At 35.5% G+C, this 26480-nt stretch overlaps 1 protein-coding gene across 2 annotated transcripts in view; it reads right to left on the reverse strand.

Annotated features, from left to right (window-relative positions):
• Positions 1–26480, reverse strand: part of LOC144243780 (transcription initiation factor TFIID subunit 2) — a 63006-nt gene that overhangs the window by 16983 nt on the left and 19543 nt on the right. For both annotated transcript variants that reach the window (XM_077778927.1, XM_077778926.1), the window contains exons 13-17: positions 24017–24127; positions 19115–19308; positions 18358–18497; positions 15223–15292; positions 8763–8872 (exon numbers count right to left, since the gene is read on the reverse strand). In XM_077778927.1, coding sequence (XP_077635053.1) covers positions 8763–8872; positions 15223–15292; positions 18358–18497; positions 19115–19308; positions 24017–24127 — 625 coding nt within the window. The remainder of the gene's footprint in view (positions 1–8762; positions 8873–15222; positions 15293–18357; positions 18498–19114; positions 19309–24016; positions 24128–26480) is intronic.

The following is a 26480-nucleotide window of genomic DNA, read 5'->3' on the forward strand; positions in this document are numbered from 1 at the left end:
GTAAGAAACCCGACAACTACTTAAAATAACATGATTTTAAATTTTTATTGAGGAGAAAAATGTTTTGTGAAACACCTTTATATTTGTGTCGCTCTGCAAGGTATGTTTAAAAGATAAAAATTATAGGAAAAAGCAAACCCCAGAGATGGCAACAGCTGATAAAACACACTGACCAGAAGAAGGCTGACTGTGTAGAGATTTACTTTAAAAGTAGATGAGAGACTATAGACAAGTTCTTTCAATTTCTTTGATCTCAGGTTTTTTAAAAAATCTCCAATGTAAGGGTTTTGATCTCAGATTATACCTTATCCCATTATCAATGACAGATCAGAGAGCACATGAATACCAGAGTTCTTTCTCACTTGCACTTTTTCCCCAAGAGAACATCCCAGGCAGATACTGCCATCAAACAGAACTGACTGACAAGATAAAATCTGTCATCTAGGATAAGAGAATTGCTATGATTTCTAGGTGGAATATAAAATGATACAAAGAACTTAAAATCAATGAAAGTAACATGTAAATTCTTCTGCATAAGAAAAATAAACTCTACAAATACTTAATTTTGACCAAGAACTGTAGTTTCAAAAGAGGACGATAATGCTTAGAAAGGAAAGACGAAAGGGAAAGGAGTTGCTGCAGCAAATTTTAGACAGCATAAATATTAAGCTTTGTGGTTTTCAACAACAAATATCAGAATGAGTAAATAAACTGCAATTACTCAAGTAAAGGTTCTGATGACATTTACTCCAATAGAAGTAAATATGACATTAATTACATGCAAAGGAAATTCAGAGGAGGAATTATAACTTCACAGAGTTCACAGGACATACTGCATGGTGCCAGGCACCCTGCATGCCATGAAATGGTGACCATCAATCCTATTTGAGCCACCTTCAATTCTGCTTCTGTGTGACAAGGTAAAAGATATATACCATTGTTAGAAGCAAAAGAAAGAGGTAAGACCTCCTGAAGAGGATCAAGTTTTTGTCATAAAAACTACAGAGAAACTAGGAATGGGAAGAACAGTACAGAGTTAAAAGTAAGAATTTTACACAGGAAATCCACTTCCTTCTCCAGAATATGCAGATCTGGACACTTTAATGGCCTGACATTGCTTAATTTTTGGTAGGCATTCATTTTCCTTCTCAAAGCAGTTTATACATGTAAAGGTTCCACGGATGGGTGTCCGATTCCCAGGCCTTTTATTACAAGGGCTGGTGGACTTGGACCTCTGAGGGAAGGGAAGGAATCATATCAGAGCAGCCAGCACTATCTATCCTTGGGCATAGCAAAAAAAAGGAGTGAACCATAGGCATTTATCAGTAAAGAAAACCGGAACAGTTTGGGGTACATTTACACTGGGAGAAAACTTAACCTTGAAGATCAGTATCACCTAATTATGTCTACTGCAAATAACCATCCTGAACTATGTTGTAGATAACATTGAAACCAGTCAGGCAATTGAGTGCAGAATTCCTCAAAGTTTAAAAAAAATATTAGCAAATGGAAAATGTACCCTCTGATGAGCTAGCATGTTCTGTTTTTTGAACAGCAGCTTACGGGTGATTAGGCAGCATGACGAAGACTGCTAAATGCACTCAACCCTACGAGAAGAGTTGTGTTATTTTATTTCTAGGTGGGCTTTTTGGTCTTTTTTTTTTTTTGAAGATTTTGGTCGATCTTCAATTTGCATGGAAGAATGAACATTGTTTTGTTCCTGAGAGCAATTACTGATAGTGTTTTTTCCTTCAAAAAACTGATTTGTAAATATTAAAATTGAGGACTGGTAAAAGGGAGCTAAAAAATGAACAGCAGTTACCTCTGTTAAAATTATAAAAGAGAAAAAGATCAAAGCTCCATCCCATTTCAAAATCATGAAATAAAATCTTAAAATGGCTGTCATTATTTCTAGTGCAATGAAGTTGAGTGGTATAGTGAGGAAAACACTTTTGCTAAATTACATTAGCTCTGTGATCTTGGGCAAGTCCGGAGCTTGGGCCCTAAAACAAGAGCACTGAACAGGGATGGTGTTTAATATCCCCGCAGGTCAAAATTCTATGATTTTGAAGCAATCAATTCCATTTGGGGCCCTGAAACAGCTCCTGATTTCTGCCCTCAGTGACAGCATTTTGAAGAACCTCTTCTTCCAGCTTGTATGGTCCCAATCACTTAAATGGCGGCTCTCATGTGTGAAAACTGCATTCTCCTCTTCTCAGGTTAGGATTCGGACTGGTCCGTCCACACTAGCAGTTACACTCTGGGACCCATCATGCTTACTTGAAACAGAAGAACACCACCCATGAAAAAAGCAGGGACCCAGTACTGACGTTCTCTATTCACATCACAAAGTATCTTGAAGAAGACCCCTCAAAACAGCAAATCTGATCCTAAAAAGAGCATCTCTTCATTTTCTGAAGTCACTGCTTACTAAAGCTTATCAAGCTAAAAAGCTGCTAAAAAGAAAGCTCACTTTGAAAGCACTGTTTTCAGGACATTTTTCAAAAGCCCAGCATTTCTTATGGATGAAAGAAGCTTGGACATTTGTAAAGAGTTGGGCCAGACAAATACAACTGCCACAGGGCAATTCTGCCCCGATCTCTCCATTCATACTACACGAAGTGAAAACATTTCATTCATATCCATGTGTTTGTATACATATGTAATTTTCTACAAAAATATGCATTAATATGTTTTCATTTTCTTGACCATTCCTATTCCTAAAAAGGAGTATTCTGGGGGAGAAACAGAGGGGGAGAACTTTGAACTCTTCTGATGTTAGTATCAAAATTGTCTATTTTCTAAACTTGGCAAATCCCACCAAACTGAACTAGAAGCTGTCCTTCATTCTATCCCCTAGACTATAGCTGTACACTTCCAAACACTAAAAAGTATGATATAAACAGCCACCAGTGTCCTGAGTGATTACATAAAGGCTTTCATGTCATTCTTACAATAATGTGCCAAACACTGAGGAGCAGCTTGGGAGTGATGGCTAACATTTCCTTCCTAATAATATGCAATTTCTTCAATGCAAGCTTCTATCTTAAGAAATGAAAAAACACTGTTAAACAGGTAAGACCTGAGAAAGTACTTTTATTTTATTTTATTAATGTTTTATTTATTCCTGAGAGAGAGAGAGAGAGAGAGAGAGAGAGAGCAAGAGCAGGGGAGGGTCAGAGAGAGGGGGAGACACAAAATCTGAAACAGGCTCCAGGCTCTGAGCTAGCTGTCAGCACAGAGCCCGACGCGAGGCTCGAACCCACAAACCGTGAGATCATGACCTGAGTTGAAGTTGGACACTTAACCGACTGAGCCACCCAGATGCCCTGAGAAAGCACTTATATTTTAAATGAAATGTAATGTACCAGTAAAAATCTCCAATTCCTAAGTTTTCTTTACATGTAATTTTTTTCTAATTTTTATCATGTTGGTCTTAATCCAATATCTTACAGAAAGCTATTAAAGGTAGGATCCCATATGTTCTGAATGTTAAAACCTTTCTTGGGGGGAAATGAAAATCATTGTGTGGAAACACATATATACAGCTAATAGAAGTCAGCCAGGTCGTACCTCTACCTGTTCACACTGTATGCAGGATAAATAAAATGTCAGCTCCTAAGGCCTTTCATTTTTGCATCCTAATATATTTTATCAGATAACATTATTTGCCAAAACCCCCTTTCAGAACGTGAGGCTTACTTAAAATGTCTTTCTCATGTGGCAAACTCTTTTGCATTCTTCAAGAGCTAGCTTAAATGTCACTACCCATGAACATTCCAGGCAGGGCTCATGGTTCTGTTCTTTAGGTTTCTAGAGGACTTTGCTCTTTGCTTTATTTCAGTAACTATCTATTTGTATTAAAATTTATCTGTTCCTATGTCTCTCTAGTACACAAAGTTAACACAAAAGGTATCTGATATACACAAAACAAGGTATAGTGGCAAACTGGAGGTGCTCAAGAAATAAATGATAAATGAATACCTGAAGCCTTTAAAAAGAACTGCCCACAAACAATGTGATACTTTTGATTAAAAATAAACATATTTAGGGGCACACAAGTGGCTCAGTCGGTTAAGCATCTAACTCTTGATTTCAAGTCAGGCCATGATCTCACTTTGCAGGATCAAGCCCTGTGACAGGCTCTGCACTGACAGCACGGAACTTGCTTGGGATTCTCTGTCTTCTTCTTTCACTGCCCCTCCCCTGCTCATGTGCACATGCTCTCTCTCAAAATAAATAAACATTAAAAAAAATAGGCCTATTTATTTAAGATTCTTAAGCCACTAGGAACAAAGATCATATAAAGTGAAAGATGTTTCTCTTTAAAAGTGTTCACTCTTTCTGAGAAGCATTATTATTTTAAAAGCTATATGGGAACTACAAGGACATTTTGGGATACAACTGAAGAAATCTGGATACGAGATATATATTGGAGTAGGGTGCCTTAATGATATTGATACTGTTAATGATGATGATATTGAAAAATGTCCTTATTCATAGGAATATACACTAAAGTATTTTGGGGAGAGTATCATGATGCAACTTACTTACAAGCAATTCAGGGGGAAAAAAGAGGTATGTATAAAGAAAGAAAAGAAAAGAAAGAGAAAAGTAAATACCGTAAAAAGTTAACTAGTAAACCAAGATGAAAATACAGTCATTCATTGTAATGTTCTTAAAATTTTTCTAAGCACTTGTGCAAGTGAGTTAAGAAAGGCAGAGAGAGCGAGCAAAAGAGAATCTCAGGGAGGCTCCGCACTGTCAGCGCAGAGCCCGATGTAGGGCTTGAACTCACAAACCATGCGATCATGACGTGACCCAAAGTTGGACGCTTAACTGACTGAAACCACCCAGGTGCCCCTAAGCTCTGAAAATTTTAAAAACAAAACTTTGGGGAGAAAAAGTTACAGGGGAAAATTAAAGAATGGGGTAAGATATTTGATAACTGTACATATGTGTACATACACACTTAATAGTTCCGTGTGTGTGAGAACTTTTAAAACAAAGACTGTTGGGGGCACCTGGGTGGCTCGGTCGGTTAAGCTGCTGACTCTTGATGTCAGCTGAGGTCATAATCTCCTGGTGGTGAGCTGGAGCCCCCCAATGGCTCGTGCTGGCAACACACAGCCTGCTTGGGATTCTGTTTCTGCCCCTGCCCTGCTTGCACGAGCGCGCACACACACACACACACACACACACGAGCACACATACACACACACTACCATTTTCAAAATTAAATAAACTTAAAAAAAATTTTAATTAAAAAAAAAATAAAGCTTTAAAACAAAAACCGTTGGCATGATACCAGAGCAGCAACCCAGAACATAAGTGGAGCTACCACACACCAAGCAGAGAGTAGAAACCTGGCAGTCAGTCTAGGATCTCAAAAACAGAAGTCTGAGAACCTTCCTCCCGGCACATGGCCATTAGAATGACTCAGTTACCAGGTGTCCCTCTTGGTAACTATCAGCTCTAAATCTCCCTATTATATTTCTAAAAAGAGTAGTATTAATATTCATTGAGTGACATATTAATTAAAAAAGAACATGAATATAAGTTCGTATAATTAGTTCATTTGTCTTACTCTCATACTAATTTCAACTTTCAAAAATATTTTTTCTAAAAATCTTTTTTTCTAAAAATAATTTTTTAAGTATGTTTTTACTTATTTTTGAGAGAGACAGACAGACAGAGCATGAGGGGGATGAGGGAGGACAGGGTCAGACAGAGAGGGAGACACAGAATCTGAAGCAGGTTCCAGGCTCTGAGCTGTCAGAGCAGAGTCTAACATGGGGCTGGAACTTGTAAACCACAAGATCATGACCTGAGCTGAAGTCAGATGCTTAATCGACTGAGCCATCCAGGTTCCCCACAATTTTCAAAATTCTAATGCTATGTATCCTACCACAATTACTCTTGTATTGAGAAATTTCTGAAACCAGCTAAGCAAGCAAATTTTGATTCTTTAAAAACTGATGACCACCTCCTAAGATGACCTTTTCTTTTCTTTTTTTTTTTTTTACAAATAGTTTATTGTCAAATTAGTTTCCACTAAGATGACCTTTTCTTAACTGCCATGATACTGTCTCCCTATGCTACTTCAAATGGGTTCACTAAATTATATAACTATGCACAGTCAAGACATCTCAAATCCACTTTGGATTAGGACAGAAATAAATAAATGTATATAATGAAATCCCTACTGTCCACAGTTTATTCCAAATATACTTTTTTTTTCAGAAAAAAACTTCATAACATGATATTACCATTAAAATTTTTAAAAAAGAGGGGCGCCTGGGTGGCTTAGTCGGTTAAGCGTCCGACTTTCGCTCAGGTCATGATCTCGCGGTTCGTGGGTTTGAGCCCCGCGTCGGGCTCTGTGCCTACTGCCAGCTCAGAGCCTGGAGCCTGTTTCAGTCTGTGACTCCCTCTCTCTCTGACCCTCCCCTGCTCACGCTGTCTCTCTCTCTCTCCTAGAAATAAATAAAACATTAAAAATTAAAAAAAAAAAAAAGAAAAAGAAAAGAAACTTTAAAAATTAAAAAATGGGGATTTCCTACATCACATTCATTCATGGATCTCAGGGGCTCAAGTGTGGAAGAGAAACGATCAATCCTCTAACCCATCTCCCCTAATGTCCACTGTTCTCCAAAAACACTAAAAAACAAAAAAAACCCTCCCAACTATTCACACCACTCCCACTGTTCATATTGCTCCCATCTCTTTATAATTCTGAAGACGTGAGCAGTCAATGGCGTATGACTGCAACCTCACAGAGCTGTCCTGTTTACATTCCTGTCATAGAGAACTCCGAACCAAAGCAGTAACAGTGCTTCACACCGAACGCTATCAACATTAAATACTGAGCATCAGTCAGAGCTTGAATTTGTATAACCATACCTTTCCAATGGGCTTCAAATGTCTTCTAGAAATTGTTACATTAATTTTAAATGCATACTTATTTTGTTCAAGAAACCTTCCCCAGAAGGTGGTAAGATTCTTTGTATTTCATTATGCTTTTCTCAAAGTTACACTCCATCTCTGTCAAGGAATCATGCATTCTTTCAACACACTGGGGTGCCTGGGTGGCTCAGTTGGTTAACAATGCCTCCAACATAGCTCAAGTAATGATCTCATGGGTCGTGAGTTCGAGCCCCACATTGGGGCTGACTGCTCAGAGCCCGGAGCCTGCTTCAGATTCTGCATCTCCTTCTCTCTGCCCCTCTCCTGCTCACATTCTATGTCTCACTCTCGCTCTCAAAAATAAACATAAAAAAAAAAAAAAAAAGAATACATTCAACACAGTATAGTTTGTGCCACATATTAACTGTTAAATGATCCTTTACAATTTCCTGAACTTATGTGTTCATCTCCTGGACTAAATGACAGTAATCATAACGTCCTTCAGTGTAACCACAGGTAGCAAAATATAAAACACTATGTAAACATTCTCCTAGGGATTACACAAACCATGAGAAAAATAATTTAGCTTTATCATATAAACTATGGTTTATGTGTTATTTTCCAAATACTCTGAGGACAAGTTCCATACGACTATATTTCAACGAAATATCTACTATGGTGTCATTACTTGACGTACTGCTATGGTGTCTTTACTTGAGGTACCGCAGTATGATTATGAAACTGAGGGACAGAAGTCATGCAGTTACTTAATATCACAATGCTGGTAAATATATTTTTTAAAAGAACCAGAACTTAGTATTTAGTTGCGATTTTAGTGAAGCAGCCACCAGTGAAACAGGTAGGACATGTTATTTTCCAATATTGTAAGAAGATGAAGTAACACACATATTAGAATAGCAACTGCTCTCTCTCACCATCTATCTGGAACAGCTTATCTTTAAGTGAAAATAAGTTTACCTTTTAACTGAATTTTAAAACCAGTAGTACAATTTCAACACATCAGAGCTGTAAGGCAAATTTTCTTTAAATATATACAACCTTTACAAGTCAACTGGAAAAGGCCAAAAATTCAACTGGCAAAGAATATGAATGACTTACAAAAAAGGAACTACATACAGCTCAGATATTTGAGAAGCATAATGATGTCATCACTACATTAATTTAACAACATTTTGGGCACTTAATTGGAGTATACTGTGCTTTACAAATATTAACTCATTTAATTTTCAGTTTGCAGAAGTAGGTGCCATCATCTCCATTTCATAAATGGAAGAGCAAAGGCTTAGACAAGTCACACTGTGTAAATCATTCAGCTGAGACTTGACCCTCATCAACTGGTTCCGGGGCCAAGTACTGAAGAGCACTACTAGGCTATCCTGTGCCTTAACCTCATTCAAAGACAGCAAAACCGTGATGAGACACCATGGTGTCCAGTGTGCATGACAATAAAGACATATGCTCTTCCTGAAAGGATACACAAGAAACTGGTTACCTCTGGGGAAGGGTCACTAGACCTATTTTCCCACTCTCTGTAATGTTCTGAAATAAAAATAACAATAATAATACTTTGTAGACTCATATTTACAGCTCTTTAAACATTTGGGATATTTCCACACAAATTCATATTTTTGTTTCCTCGATCACCTTGTGAGGCAAAATGAGTGAATATATCCTTAGTAAATATTATCATGCTCACCACTGTGAAGGCAGATAAGTTATCCTTCTTAAAGAAAAAAAAAGACAAAAAATTAACCATAGTTCCTTAAGTACGAAAACCTGTTGTAAATGCAAATATTCTTATAATAAAAAAATTTTAAAAGCTACTACTGTCTCACCAGAATTCATAAGTTTCCACAGTTGATCTACTAAGGCTTCATTACACAAGGGAGACTCCATGTTCTTAGTAAATGGTGGGTTCTTAGTCAACATGTTTAGAATCTTATGTCTGAAAGATAAAGAAGAATCAAATTTTGCTGACCATGAAATAAATACATTTGAAAATTCTCTGTAGTTCCTCCTTCCTATTTTATCATTTTTTCTTAGATCTACCTTTGTGTTTAATTTCATTTCAAAAGACATTACCTTAAACATCCTAAATATTTATTGTTGTTTATCCACTAAAATAATTCTGGTGGGTTTGTTCTTACTAAAACGTCCATAGTGGGCATGGAGGAGGGCACTTGTGGGGATGAGCACTGGGTGTTATATGGAAACCAACTTGACAATAAACTATTTGTAAAAAAAAATAAATAAATAAACAAAAAAAATAAAAAGGGCACTTGCTATGATAAAACAAAACAAAACAAAACAAAGTCTGTAGTGTACAACGAGCTCTTTTAAAACTGACTCTATGTATTCCTAACCGACCTTTCCTGTTCTGTTTCTAAATGAACATGTCGTTCTCCTTAGAAAATTTTTTAAGATATATTTTTAAATGTTTATTTATTTTGAGAAAGAGAGAGAAAGCACACACATGCACATAAGCAAGGGAAGGGACAGAGAGAGAGGGATAGAGAGAACCCCAAGGAGACTCCACGCTGTCAGCGTGGAGCCCAATGCAGGGCTCGATCCCACGATCCATGAGATAATGACCTGATGCCAAAATCAAGAGTTGGACACTTAACTGACTGAGCCACCCATGCCCCCCCCAACCTAGAAAAAATTTTAAAGACAGGCTGGTGAGTAAATAGAAAAATCTTAGCATGGGGAGGCGGAGGGAGGGAATCATATACAGGCCAAGAAGTCTACCCTGAAATACTAAAATGATTATAAACTTCCTTATTATAGTATCTTTGTAAAGCATGGAGATGTGCAGAAGCATTTAAAATATGGAGACCACACTAAAAGGTTTCCTCAAAATGAGTTGGAATTCAGAAGAGTTAATTAGTAAAAGTATCCTCATGGAGGGTAAGAGTTAAATTCCACTACTCAGAGTTACCTCCTGTGAGAGGCTACCTGAACACTTCTGTAGTCTTCTAAAAATAGGGCAATGTGACCAAAACAAAATTTGAAAATGAAAATGTCCAATGCTATGAGTAGGAGATGCCAGAGAAAGAAGACAGGGAAAGAAAAGGAGAAGCAAGGAAGTTATGGCCACAGTCTAGCACTTCATGCAGGGATAAGAGCCAGGCCTGGGCCCAAGAGATTCAAGACCACAGAATAATGAGATGTTTGGATATAACTGGAGAAGAAAGAAACTTAAACGGTAATTATAAATGAGATTAGCAAAACCTTAATGGTGAACCCATGAAGTTTTTATATTTAACTGTTGGTGGTAAGGCATCAAATTGGATTTGTACTTGAAAAAGAAATGGGAAGAAAGCGAAACTACTAAGTTGTAGTTTAAGACACTTAACCTTTTTTGGCTTCAATTTCATGTCTATAAAACTAAAAGAGATGGACTCTCTTTAATATCTTTCTGTGCTTTGAAATTTTAAGACTGTATAAAAGACTACTAATAAGCTATGAGAACAAAAAGTGAACTGGGGTTATAAATGCAATTTACAGACAGGTAGTATGAAAGAGGATTCTTCATGAATACTTCATATTCATGATTTTGTAAATAAGCAAATAATAAATACAATTCCTGCCCTTAAGGAACTCAAAATCTATCTGTAAGAATAGACCAATATTACAGGTAAATAATCTTTAAAAATATGGATGAGTTTGTTCTTTAGAGCATGTTAATGCTGTTATACTTTTAATTCACATTAAGAAGAAAACTTAAGTTTCTATCTGGCTGCTTTCTCAGTTACCCCAAATACCAAAGTGGTAGGGCCCAACTGATAAAACTTTACGGTATTTACTCAGATCATTACAAACTCTTGACAGCCATGCCAATGAATTGTAATGAGTGCACTGAGGATGTCTTTGATCATTAAAAGAGCAATAATTATCAGTACATATGTTACTTTTATCAAATTAAACATTTCTGCAAAAATTGTTTTTCTCTCAAGTTTAGATAATAGAAGAAAAGCTTTTACAAAGAAATATTTATAAATGACAAAACACCCAAAGGAATACTCAGAGGAGACAGGTTTAAGAGAAAACAATGAGAATTTTGTATTTCATTTTACAGAGATTAAACATAAAAAATCAGAATAAGCATATGCTTCAGACAACTAGAACAGATCTAAAGCAAATCTTGAGAAAGTCATAAGTTCACATCAAGTTCATAGCAGTAAAGACATCCTATTATTTTCCTAAACAGTTGAGAATTTTCCTGGTAGGCTAGTCCAATCTATTGCCAATCATTATCAATAAGAAATGGAGTCAAATCAAAACCAAAAACATGTTCAAAATCTCTCATGAGAAAAAGCACAGGATATATGTATGTCTCTTGAGGGACTGATACACTGTATTCATATGTATGCTTGATTCCAAAACCAGAATATAATTCCATGTCAGTTTAAATATAATCTTACTTCTTCTTAAGAGAATATAATTAACAGTTTTTCCTATCAATGTAAAAAGTACATAAACGTACAGAAATAAGTGTAAAACAAAACTCTAAAATGTTAACTGTTTCTGGTTGAAATAATTATAGGTTTTTTTTGTTTAATTTTCTTCTTAATGTGATTTGATATTTTTCCAAATTTATGTGAGTATTTAAAAGTCATGCCCACTAAAAGGAAACTGTAATTTTCAAAAATGTAAAAAACTTCATTTTAGTTTAAAAATAGTACACCTAGATTTAATTATTTAACAATTATGCATCTAGATTATTTACCTTATCAAACCTGTAAAATGAACAGCAAACTTTATGAAAGAAAGTATTAGTAATTTGTCAGGTGAATATGTAACTTAACAAGTGCATTTATTTAGTTTAATGCTCAACATCACTCATCATCAGGGAAATTACAAATCAAAACCAGAATGAGATACCACCTCACACCTGTCAGAATGGCTAAAACGAACAACTCAGGCAACAACAGATGTTGGCGAAGATGTGGAGAAAGAGGAACCCTTTAGCACTGCTGATGGGAATGTAAACTGGTTCAGCCACTCTGGCAAACAGTATGGAGGGTCCTCAAAAAATTAAAAATAGAACTACCCTAAAACTCAGCAATTGCACTGCTAGGTATTTATCCAAAGGATACAGGAGTGGTGACTTAAAGGACACATGCACCCCAATGTTTGTAGTGGCACTAATGACAATAGCCAAAGTACAGAAAGAGCCCAAGTGTCTACTGACTAATGAAAGGATAAAGGTGTGATATGTGTGTATGTATGAACATACATGCATTCATACATATATACACATATGCATACATACAATGGAATATTACTCAGCTAAAAAAAAAAAGAATGAAATTTTGCCATTTGAAACATGGATGGAACTAGAGTGTACTACGCTAAGTGAAATGTAAATAAGTCAGTCAGAGAAAGGCAAATATTGTATGATTTCACTCATATGTAGAATTTGAGAAACAAGACAAATGAACATAAGGGAAGAAAAATAATATAAAAACAGAAGGGATACAAACCATAAGAGACTCTTAAACACAGAGAACAAACTGAGGGTTGCTGGAGGGATTGTGGGTGGGGGGATGGGCTAAATGGGTGAGGGGCATTAAGGAGGACACTTGTTGGGATGAGCACTGGGTGTTATATGAAAGTGATGAATCATTAAATTCTAGTCCTGAAATCATGATTATGCTATAGGTTAACTAACATGAATTTAAATTAAAATTAAAAAATAAAACAACAAACTAACATGAAAGATTGAGCACTTCCCCACACAATTCAAAATAAACACCTTAAAGCTTTTTTCTATACACAGTCGTCAACACAAAGATAAAAGCATTTCTCTTTAACATATGAAGTTGTTTAAGCAAACATGATGAGGAAAAAAGCCATTTGTATGATTAGAGGAAGAAGTAAGAAATTGCATCCAATCACTTGTTTAACATGTGCTAAATCAAATGTATGTAACGCACCATGCTTATGTTCTGATGACATAAATGAATCACATTTGAATCACAATGAAATTAAGAAGAAAAATGTCAAATATAATCATGAAATATATCTTTAAACAGATTTTCAATTCGGATTATAAGTAACAGTGCTCTTCACAGTTTCACAATATTTCAAAAACAATCACTTAAAGTGTATAGAATACAAGTGAGAAATAGAGCAACTTCAAATATTACATAGTATTATAATCTGCTAAAAATGGTCTTCAAAACAATTCCATGATCTCAGAAACACATGCTTTAATGTTAGTTCTGATGTTGTGGACTGAAAACATAAATGAATACATGATAAGCTTTGTTTACACTGCATTTATAATTTCTGTTCCTACGTGCTATTAGTAGGATCTGATAAATTTTCAAATGCATGAACTCTGTCAGATTAAGAGATGAAGCTGGTTTCCTGCTTATCCTCTTTTATATGAATATGTACCTTATAATGGATGAGTATTTTTGTCCATGTCAACCTTACCTTTAGTACACCTCAATCACAAGGAAAAAATCACTTAAAATACAATTTACAGCCACAAATCAACAACTATGAAATAATTAACCATAAAACTTTATACAAAGATATGTATACAGCAAGCATCTGAAATAGTTAGGGTTGGGTTGGGGTTAGGGAAGAAAGAGAGGAGGGAAGAGGGAAGGGAAACATAAAACATAAAACACTGAATAAGGTGACTTAACCAAGAACTCACTGTTACAACCAACCTGAAAAACAACTGTTGGTAAAGACAATGTCTTTGTTAGGGAGCTGTAATCTCTTAGATGGACTCCTCATGTCCAGATGCAATTCACTGAGTTTAGAAAGCAGTTTGCCTTTTTTAAAGAAAACCACTCTCTGCCAACCTATATGTAAAGCTGAGGAAGAAAATTAACAGCTCTAGGTCTATGTTCTTCTTTCTAACTGGAACGACTATAGGGCAGCTGGTGGCTCAGTTGGTTAAGCATCTGACTCTTGATCTCGGCTCAGTCATGATCTCATGATTAGGGAGTTTGAGCATCATGCCAGGCATCTGCACTGACGGTGCAGAGCCTTCTTGGGATTCTCTCTCTTCCTCTCTCTCAAAATAAATAAATAAACTTAAAAAAAAAAAAAAGCTGGAAGGACTATAATCTAAGTTACTTTTAATGATTCAAATTTTATTTTATGAAGTCATAATCTTAAAACAAATTAACAAAAATTTAAGTGTCTAACATATACAAAGAAAAGAAGACAGAAACAGTCAAAAGTTTAATCCTATTCACATACACTACGAACATCCTACTTTGCAAAAGCAGCAAAAGTGAAGCAAATGAAGACTAGAAGAAATACAACAATGAAAACTGCTACTATGTCAGGACTGGGATTTTCTTCTATTTTTCCTTATTTTCTAAATTTTAAATATATTATACTTTTAAAATACTAAGTCTATATATTAAAAATTGAGATTTTATATGAGGTAGAAAGGAATAAATGAGATACACCAAGATACTTCTCTTAATTACTTTTAAAACAGACTGAATCAATCAGTAGAGATTTTATAAATTTGGGTATATAAGGGATGTCCTATGTACACTACAAACTGCTATATAAACTTTTCTTTAATTTACAGTAGAAGTCGTATGTAAAATTGCAGGGAATAAACTTTGCTTATTAACAATATATTTTTGGGGGCGCCTGGGTGGCTCAGTCTGTTAAGCCCCTGATTTCAGCTCAGATCATGATCTCACAGTCCAACAGAGTTTAAGCCCCATGTCAGGCTCTGTGCTGACAGCTCAGAGCCTGCAGCTGCTTGGGATTCTGTGTCTCCTTCTCTCTCTGCCCCTGTCCCACTCATGCTCGTTCTCTCTCCATCTCTGTCTCTCTCTCAAAAAACATTAAAGAAAAAAAGAACCTCCTCCCCAATATATGTTTTATAAAGTCTTCCCAAAATCATATCCAATTTTTTAAAAAAGTACATGGGGTGCCTGGGTGGCTCAGTTGGTTAAGCATCCAACTTTGGCTCAGGTCCGGATCTCACAGCTTTTGAGTTCGAGCCCCACATCGGGCCCTATGCTGACAGCTCAGAGCCAGAAGCCTGCTTCACATTCTGTGTCTCCCTCTCTCTCTGCCCCTCTCCTGCTCACACTCTGTGTGTGTGTCTCTCTCTCAACAATAAACAATAAAACATTTTTTAAATAAATAAATAATTAAAAAGCACATAAAAAAAGACATTAAGTGAATAACATATTCCTCTATTTTTTAAAATAATAAAAATTTGTTCTGTTCATATATAATCTTCTAAAATTATTCAGTTTACTTCTTGTAAAATCAAAATATCATAGCATAAAAACTAACCTTACATAGGGTACAGGGTCATTCTGAATCATATTAAGTAGCCATTGCAGTTCTTCATAACTCCGGTCCACTGAAAAATAAAGAAATATATTATTTATTTTTATTTAATTTAAATCCAAGTTAGTTAACATATATTGTAATAATGGTTTCAGGAGTAGAATTTAGTGATTTATCACTTACATATAATATTCAGTGCTCATCCCAACAAGTGCCCTCTTTAATGCCCGTCACCTATTTAGCCCATCCCCCAACTCCAGCAACCCGCAGTTTGTTCTTATAGTTTGCTCCCTGTTTTTATCTTCTTTTTCCTTCTCCTCCCCTACGTTCATCTTTTGTTTCTTACAGACCACATGAGTGAAATCATATATTTGTCTTTCTCTAACTTAAGAAATATATTTGTTTCTAATTATAACAAATAAAATAAAGGACAAGGAGGGAATTTACACACAATATCTAGGGTTATGCCTTAGCTGTACTTCAAATCAGAGTTGAAAGCGGCAGGCAACTTCTTACATTTTCTGCAGGATAGGCCACTTTGTAAACTTATTCATTCATATAGCCAAAATGTAAAACAGAACCAAGTGTGTTTTTTTCACTAATGCTCAAATCAATGACAAACAAAACATAAAGCAAATCATGCTTATATTAAGAACCCTAAGGGGCGCCTGGGTGCCTTAGTCGGTTAAGCGTCCGACTTTCGCTTAGGTCATGATCTCGCGGTTNTATAGGGAAACTTGATACCCAGTGGCACCTCAATTTTATTACATTATACAATAAGAAAAATTATTTTTACCCAAGTGGTTTCTTTCACTTGAGACTAAAGAACAGCCTTAACTTTTCAACATAACATAAAATCATGCTATAAATATAAATGACCTCAATAAAGTCTCTTGATAGCTATTTCCATTCACCTTTTCAACAAGTTATGCTTTTAGGAATTGAAAAACTAATTTATTGTCTGAATTTTATTTCTAATATCTTCCATTTTTTCACTTTCTAATGATCTAGATTCATGGATAACACTGAAGCATTTCTCAATTAAATTATACTAACTTAGCATTCTTTTAGAAATCATAATATTAGCATTCTATTTCATTTCAGGTAGTAATAATGCATGAAATCTTTGTAGTTACATTACAGTAAACATCATTCATGTACGTTAGGAAAGAAGGTTGAGAATACTGGCGTACTTGGTAAATCTCAGAACTTCTAGATTTGATAAATTGGTAAAAGGTCAAAACAAAACTGAAGACTGAGAGAGGATCACTGTTTTCACCACTTCTTAAAAGACAGAATTATTTCAACCCTCAATAAAAAGAACAAATGACCGTCCTTTCTGAACTTAGATCAACATATGAGATACAACCTATTGTTCTTACCCGTTTATAATTTCTGACTATACACAAATACTTCTATAGAAATTTACAAAAAAATTATAAAGATGAGTATATTTCCTCTATTAACATGTTAAAATTAACTAATGCCTATAAAAGAACTTCCCTCACTCCTTCTCTTTCCATAGTCAGATGAGAAGTATGACACACTTCTTTACTCTTCCCATATTTTGGCACAATAATCTGAAATTCTAGACGTAAATTAAATTACATATTTCTTATATTTGCATGTTATTTTTAAGGAATTATTTTTGAAGTTTGCATTAAATTTTATAACCATGGTAACAAATATTTAAGCTCAGTTCTTTATTTTACAGGCATAGTCACTTCATGAGTAGGTCTTTCATTTCACACTTTCACCAATCTTGAGTTATTATGTGATTCACTTCCAGGTCAGCTAGAAATTCTCTTGGGAATTTTATTTTTAAGAATGTTACACAGGAGATGTACATCTAAATCTTTAGTCTAAGTCTACATTAGTGACAACTTGGCGAAAAAGAAAATGCAAGATTGCAGTTTTCCCTAAACATTTATGTTAGCCATTTGTTTACAGTCTTTTGAACTCTTCATATTGTGAAGAAGTCACAGGCCATGTTATTCTTTTACTCTGTAGAATAACTGGGTTCTGATATTCCTAAGGACTTACACACTTTTCCCCTAACCTTCAAATTTTAAATTTTATCAGACTCTAGCTTAGGAAGTTTCATTCACACTCTTTCAAAGTATTCTATTATTTCTTGGATTACTACTTTTCTTCTACTGACTCTATTCTTTATGTTCATCTCTATTTTTCTGCCCTGTATCATTTTAAATGTTCTGAATATATAATATCCTCTTATTCACTTTTTGGTCTTATGTTTTTTTCAACTTCACAAAGCCTTACCTAATCCCCATATGGGGGCTTCTGTGTATGTATCTCGCTCTACTTTCACAAATAGAAATATTTGAAAGGCCTAAGATGCTTTCTTGAGTCCTGAGTTAGAAACTTCCCCAAAATCTTCTTCTAGTTTTTTAAAAAAAATTTTAATGTTTTATTTATTTTTGAGAGAGAGAGAGATAGAGACAGCATGAGCAGGGGAGGGTCAGAGAGAGAGGGAGACACAGAATCAGAAGCAGGCTCCAGGCTCTGAGCTGGCTGTCAGCACAGAGCCCGAGCCGGGCTCGAACCCATGAACCATGAGATTATGAACTGAGTTGAAGTCAGACGCTTAGCCGAGTGAGCCAACCAGGCACCCCAATCTTCTTCTAGTTTTAATAACATATAATTAAAGTTATAAAATGATACACTGACTTCTTAAAAGACCAAAGATATCTGTAATTTTATTATTTTCCCTCACTTACAGAAGTTCTACATTTATCAAAAATTTTCTAAGGAATTTAAAACTTATGTATCTAATATTGTTTGTAATATGCAACCCCAATAATGAAGACAGCTTTAAATAGTAAACATTTCTTTCTGAAATGATATGAGCATATATATATATATTTTTTATTTATTTACTTTCAGAGAGAGAGAATGAATGAATGAATGAATGTACGAACGAAAGAATGAACGAACTGGGGAGGGATACTGTAGAGGGGGGTGGGGGAGAGGGGATCCAAAATGGACTCTGTGCTGCCAGCAGAGAGCCCAATGTGGGGCTTGAACTCACAAACCGTGAGATCATGACCTGAGCTAAAGTTGGACACTTAACTGACTGAGCCACCCAGGCGCCATGAGTATATATTTCTAAAGCATTACCTTTAGTATAATCAACGACTGCTTCCAAAGCTGCTATCCTAATGTCCACAAAGTGGCCATACTCAGCATAAGACTTAAAAAGAGCCGGATCACTTGGCACATGTCCATTCTTCTGAAGCACTCGTATGGCTCTCAAACAACTAGGAAACACAGTATTTGCAGTTAAATACTTCTATAAAAGCATTTGTATCAAACTTATTTCCCAGGCATTAGGAATTAAAATCTCTAACAGTAAACTGAAAAACTGATATGATTTGAATCCATCTTTTAATTCTGTAGCATTAATTTTTTGCAACAATTTAATCAATAATATATATGGTAAGTGAGAACTGGTGATGATGTCCGAACCAGTGAATCAACTTTTTAGCCAACTCCTAAAGAAATAGAATTTTTTGATAGCTGTTTATAAACAAGTTGACAGAAGTAAAAAGGCATCTAAATAAGCTTAACAACAGAGATGTTTATATTATATCCAATGGGATAAAATGATTACACAATGCTTATGAAGAACTTCTGATGACATGAGAAAGTGTTTATGATAAAAGAATACAAAAATTATATACACAACATCACATAATTAATAAAATGTATTTAGTTACAAGGGGAAAAATTTAGAAGGCTATTCTCTGAAACAGTAATAATGTAACTGTGATGGTACAACCATATAGGATTTTAATTTTTTCCTTTTATTTCCTGAGTTCCTATAATGAGAATAAATTTCTCTTATAATTATAAAAGCAAGTAACTTTCCTCATACCTGACAGTGATAGTATGTCTATAACTTGGAAGAAGTTTTTCCATATTCAAAAACCTGGTGATTTCTTCAAGAATGAGTCGCACATCTGGATTTAAGTTGTCCAAAGTTCGAACTTCATTATTCACACTGACTGCAGGCGTAACAGAGTTGGCAAGGGCATCAATCATTTCTGCACGATAATAATTGTCTGAAAACTAAGCCAAAAATAATCACGAGAAAACAAAATTCACACCTCTGTTCAAAAATTAATAAAATAAAATATTTACAACTTCAGAACATAACTTATCCGATAGATTAAGCAAGTTCTCTGGGAATTATTTAACTATGCCCTTTGTGTAGTTCTACTTTGGGAAAAAAGAGTGAAAGAGACTCACTAATTCATGTTAGTTTACTCAACCAGTATCTACCACACGTGAGGCACTTTACAGTCACTAGCTAGTGTCCTCTACAAGGAAGATGACAGCCCACGAATGCTGCTAACACAGAACTTGAAATCAGCCATTTACTCTCACACATACATTTATAACCAAGGATCACCAGATATTAGGAAAGCATCAACAGAAAAAAGAAAGACGAGAACAAACAAAAGGTAAGAAATAACTTACTGGAAAGAGAGCTTGCAAGAAAAAGAAGGGAAAAATACGCCCCAACTACATTGAACATTGTTTGAAAAATAACCCATGGTATGCCTTCCAATAGCATAACATATTTTATATTTTTTAAATGTTTAGTTTTGAGAGAGACAGAGCGTGCGCAGGAGAGGAGCAGAGGGAGACACACACACACACATATATGTATGGCACACAACAAATAAAATTTAAAAAATAGTCTACACATGTTCACTATGGACAAAAGAATCTGAAGCAGGCTGTCAGAACAGATCCCGACGCGGGTCTCAAACCACCGAACGGTGAAATCAAGACCTGAGTCAAAGTCAGACAGTTAACTGACTGAGCTGTCCAGGCGCCCTGCAGTAGCATAACGTATTTTAGAAGGAAAGAAATATGCAGAGATGCAGAATCAAAATTATGTTGGAATATAACATTGGAAAAAAACTCCTGAAATTCTAAGCAAAAAGGCAGATCTAAAGTCAAGAAAAAAGGAAAGCAGAAGGCTGATGTAGAAGACATAACATACAAATGGGAGTTCTAGCAAGAGAAGGCAGAGATAACCATCCAAAAATTCCTAATTTTATCCCAGTCAATTCCCAGAGAAGCAATGTACTGAACGGCAAAATCTGGCTGTAGCTTGATTTAAACTCAGCAAATCAGATACTCTAGCCCAGGAATTTGAATATGGAACAAGTAAATTCAATTTTATCACCAGCGTGGGGAGTGTGCTGTGGCAACACAAGCTGCCAGGAGACAGAGGAGGAACACCTGCCTCTGGGACTTCCCCCATGGAGCCAGCAGCTCACCGTGACAGATGTAACGACAGAACTCCTACACATTCTGTGCTTAGATACTGGGGGAAAAAATCACACACACACACACACACACACACACACACACACACACACGTATGGCACACAACATATAAAAAAATAGTTTACACACTATGGACAAAGCTTTGTTCTCAAATCATTTTATTTAAAAAAATTCTTTTTAATGTTTTTATTTATTTGTGTGAGAGAGAGAGAGACAGCATGAGCAGGGGAGGGTCAGAGAGAGAGGCAAACACAGAATCTGAAGCAGGCTGCAGGCTCTGAGCTGGCTGTCAGCACAGAGCCTGATGCAGGGCTCGGAACCCATGAACTGTGAGATCATGACCTGAGCCAAAGTCGGACACTTAACCGACTGAGCCACCCAGGGGCCCCTCAAATCATTTTAATGACTGCAAAACTAATCACTACAGCTTCAGTCTCTAAGTCCAGTTATTTCCTCCAGAGCCAGAGAAAACAGTCACGTACTTATATCATGCTAATTTTATTTTAACATTTTGCATTTATCAACTCTTTCTTTTCCAGGTTCTAAGTCTTTGTTTCCAATTTTGAAAGACCATTTCTATTCAGAGATTATTCAGATAATGTTTATATGTTTTCTTCAAGTATTCTGATCGTTTCATTGTTACGTCTGATAACTACTCTGCCAACAAAGCAAGAACCACTTTTATTAAACATTTATTTAACCACTGTTTCTGACCAAAGTATTGAGATCACAGAAAAAACTTACAAATTAAAAATGAGATGGAAGTGTGGGAGAAGTAGGAAAATCAAAGATTTAACATTTATCTTTCAGACCACATCCAATTCTCCCAGATACTATAATCTTAATTGAACAAGCTAGATAATCTCATCACCTCAAGGTTTTAAGAGACAAGGTAGAAGAAGTAATATACAGAACACACATGGGGTAGCAGACATTCAATACAGCAAAAGTTCTTATGAAAAACAAAAAAACCCTGAAGGCATCAATATCAATGTACTACAGCAAAGACTGTCAGATGTTAAAAATGACCCTTTGGAATCAGGAATAGTTCAACCCATGTTCTATGTACCACACTTGACAAAACAAATTTCATAAACATGCATGATTTATTAGAAATACATATGCATAAAAGATTATGTAAAATGGTTAATAACTAGGCTTAAAAGCGACTAAATTTTAGTCTTCTTGAAAACTAACTCATCCAGAATACTGAATTTTATGCTCTGCCAATTAAGGAGATGCTAAAAAAATCTTTTTAAATATTTCACCCCAGACTCTCAACTTCTTTTTGGCATTTAATTTTTTTTATTTCTAATTTTACTTGTAGAAAACCTGTCATTTCTTCTTATGCACTTTAAAATTTTTATATCTATGTACCAAAACTTAAAAAAACAAATCCTTAACCAAAGCCCTCAGAAATAAATCATTTGTGATTGGAAGTGAGGTGCTTTAAAAACAAACAGATCAATGCAATAGTCTTAGGCATCCATCTAATCACATCTGTTCTGCAAGTTTTAATCCATTAACCTATAAATCTTTAAATGACAACCAAGTCTTTTTTTCCCCAACCACAATTTTTAAGAGAATAAGTTTTGATATCAGACAGATCTGGGTTAACTCCTGGTTCTGCCATATATGTGACTATTGCCCTAAGTAGATCTATAGTAGCTTCTATCTCCTCAAATGTAAACTGAGATAATACGATCTATCTCATACATCTGATGCTAATCTTAACTTATAACCACTGACCAAACACCTGATTAGCCTGCTCAAGATTAAAACAAATTGAGTCTTACATTGGTCTGCAAAAAAATAATGAAGTGTAAAGTTTAATAATCTATCACTATGCACCTTACAAAATCATTAATGACATGTATAATAATATAAAAAACAGCATGGTTTACTAAAAAGATCACCACACAGATGGGCAGCAGCAGCTCATAGCACAATTCTCAGATCATACTTACTGTGTAATTTTAGACTCTCGACCTATGTGTTTTGCTTTCATTTGCCAACTACAGAATAAGTAAGGTTTAAAAGAATTAAGGTAAGTAAAATCACTTCACAAAGTAAAAGTACTATGCTGGGGCTACCCTGAATTAAATTACAAAAACACTCCCAAAACAAGAAAACTGACATAAACAAATGTACAAAGTATTTCCCCATTCCATCTGAATATAATCTGATTTGCTATCATCCAAAATCTTAACCTTGTATCTTCAATAAAAGAAATTCATGTGTAGAGGAAAAAAGGAATGTTATAAATGACAAGTCAAACAAACCAGAAGACTAGGAACAAACCTTATAAAGTTTTTTTTAACAGTATTCAAAAATGGAAAGAGGGGCGCCTGGGTGGCTCAGTCAGTTAAGCGTCTGACTCTGGCTCAGGTCATGATCTCACGGTTCATGGGTTTGAACCNTAATGTACTTTCAAAGCACTGATTTTTTTAAAGACTCTTTTTAGCTTAAATCTTTGAATGTTATTCTACTATGTTGAGGAAAAACTGGTCTCCTTGATTTTCATTATTAATCACCATTTTTTAATAAACATACTTTTCACTTTTCCTTTACTGTTGTAATGTCTCATTAAACTTTTCATGAATTTGAATTACCCTGCCAGATACATGTGTCTTTTGATGTCCTGTTCCTTCTCCTGGAATAACCTTCCAAGACTGTCCCTATTTACAGACCGGGAAAAATCCTATTCATCTTTGTGACTCAGTTTGAGGGTCATTGCTCATATACAAAACTTCCCTGAGTCATTCTCTCTATAACTATGGAAGGTACCAGAAAACTGAATTCTCCTAGAAAACTGGGTATATGTACTTCCACTATGGATGACTGTTACTATTTTACTTGTCTGATTTCTCCATTAGGCGGAATCTGTGAAGGTCCAGAAACAAACTGTGGTATACAGCAGTTGACCAATAGATGTTTAATGAGTAAATGATATTCTGGACAGCATCTACCATCTCTTCCTTCTATTTAAACACAGTATACTGCATATCATAGCATATAGTCTCAAAAACATTTGCTGATTGTTAGAATAACAAGATAAAAAGAACAGCATTCAACAGCTAATTAATTAACAGAAAAGTTAAATTCATTAATAAACAAGTTATCCCAAGAAGGAACTGTTTTGTGTGCATCACATGGTAAAAGAAAAAAGGAATAAAAATAAAATTGGGTTGTCATACTTCACCAAAGCAAGTTTTAGTTGGCTCCCTTAAATGTGATATACTAATATCTCCATGTTACAACAGGTATGAGGAACAATTAACACACACACACACACACACAATTAATCTTAGGTTGTTTTCCACTGGTTATTGTAACAAATCATTTTGTATGATTTTAGCTCTAGCTCTAGAAATTTTAAGTACCATGGACTCAACGATGATTTCACAGTCTAAATATTTCCTTAAAAATAAAATATAACTAGGTAGGTTTTACAAAATTCATTAAAGTATCTTACCTTATTTTTCCTGTTGTCATTATACTTGATTAAGTCTAAAATGAATGTTAAGACTTCTTTGGGACAAAGGTTGTGAACATCTCTCAATAAAGCCATTGCAACTGGCATAGTCTACAAAACAAAAACAAACTTTTTAAAGCACATAACCTAACTCTTTCATTACTACAATTCACTGAAATATGAGACTGACACAGGTATCTGGATAGAGCCTAACCTAACCTCCCTAATTCCCACCCCCTTCCACTGAGAACGTGTACACTGTAATAAAAGAGCTGAGAAGCAAACCAAGGGCACTCTATAGCCTGTGCCCCTTTGTCTTCATTTGTTAAAGTGTATGTAATATAAATTGTATGAATCCAGTGGAAAAGGAATGGGTTTTAACACCAGAGAGACTACTACTGAACTCCTACTCTACTACCAAGATGGATAATTTTAGCTACCTGCTGACTTAAGAGCTTCCTTTCCTCACGACCATTTTTAAGATTAAAGGACACAGCAGTGGGACGCCTGTGGCAGACAGTAGAATTCAATCAGTAGTCTGAGAGACACTGATTCTGCAGTACCACCTCACTCTAAACCTAAAGAAAAATAGTAAATTATCTAAAGTTCCCCCTTTCCAAATTTTTGGTGGCAACTTTTCTGAAGAAGTGAAAACCTGACTCGCACAGTAGTAACCTTTACCAGTAAAACAAACTATTTAAACTCAAGATGGAGCCACAGATGAACAGTCATCAGAGTCCTCAGTATGCAGGGAGATGTGGACTCTGCTCCCACTGGATTCAAGACAATGAAATCCTCCAAACAGGGACAAATCAGAGGGTGGCTCCTTTGCTTGCGTGAAGGCCCAGAAGCAACAGGATAGTCAGTGTTACAACAGTGCAACAAGACACTGTTAATGCTGTAAGAACAACTGAGGGAAAGACTCTTTTCCAAGAAATACCTTTCCTATGCCTATTCTAGCCTTTTGGGACTCCAGTTTGATTTAGAGAGTAATCTTTTCTCTCTCTTTTCTGGCACTCAAAGTATTATGTGAAAGATAAACTGTTCTGAACGCATTCATTTCCCAACTTTTTGGATGGCAACCCACAGTAAGAAATATATTTACATCCCAATCTATACACACATAAATGTCACGCATACTAACTAAAAAATAAAATCCAAAAAACTCTTATATCTTCCCTAATTAAATGTGCTGCATTCTGATATTGCCTACTGCTTTTTTTAAAAAACAAACAAACCAAAATTTCTTAACTGGTCTCATCCCCCTCACTGACGGGACACACTCCCAATATGAAACTCCAACCTAAGGTATACAGATGCACAATGAAGGGCACATAATGAAGAAAACATATTGGGAAGACACAGAAATAACCTGTTGCCATACCATGAATTTGTGAAATGGCAACAGAGAGCTGAGCGACAAGTAGTACAGAATGTTCAGTTGTGTAAAATAACAGGACATCACAGACTTCTTTGATTACACCAATAATGGCTTTCCCTAAACCTGGCTCATCCTCAATCTGTTCTGCTGATGAAATTCACTGTAATTATATCATGACTTCTACTCTCAGTAGGTGTCTCAAGATTGCTGGGTAATCGTTTACTTTTGCCTCTGTCATACAAAATCTCACCTTACCTAACATCCCCCTCGACATCTACCATTTCACTTACTTTGTTTGTTTTCCACCTGCCTCAGAAAAAGGAATGTTCTTATCTTTTCTAAAATTAACTCCCAACGATGTCCCACCCTCTACTAGTATCTTCAGAATTTATGCTGCACCTTCTCTTTTTTATACTGACTTGCTCCCACTTAAATATTTCATTTCTCCCTTTCCAAAGATTCCTTTCTGTGCCAAACATGCCTCAAGTTTCTTCTTCCTTTATAGAAAACAAATCCAAAATGTCCCTTTCTCAGCACTGCTTTATCTTCAACCTGTCTTTCTCATATTCTTCAACACCAAAATCATTAAATAGGCTTCTTTAGTTTTTGCTATTTCAACCTTATTCCTTCTTCTAGTCTAGTCTGATGTACTTAATCTCACTTCTGCCTTCATTATTAATGATTTGCGAATTGCCCAAATGCTGACAACCATTCCATTCCAAAATCCCTTCCTAAAACAGTGATACCATCACACTGCTCTGACTTTCTATATTACCATTTATAAAAAATTTACTATGTGATATAGTATAAAACGCTTTACATACTTGATCTACTTAATTCTAAAAAAGAAAAATTTTACAACTGAGTAAACTGAGACTCAAAGGGTTAAGAAACTTGTCGTCATGAAAACTGAGAGCAGAGCTAGGACTGAAAGCAGAGATGGGTACTGTACTGGTCTGTCTCAGATGGGCTGTCCACATTCTAGAAGGAAGGCTATCAGAAGGCCTTACCCATACCTCGGTCTGCCATGTAACCAACCAAAAAGTCAAATTATCCATTTATACTTTAGTATAAATGTGGATA

Source organism: Crocuta crocuta, unplaced genomic scaffold, assembly GCF_008692635.1.
Source record: "Crocuta crocuta isolate KB4526 unplaced genomic scaffold, BGI_CrCroc_1.0 scaffold448, whole genome shotgun sequence".
Taxonomy (NCBI): Eukaryota; Metazoa; Chordata; class Mammalia; order Carnivora; family Hyaenidae; genus Crocuta; species Crocuta crocuta.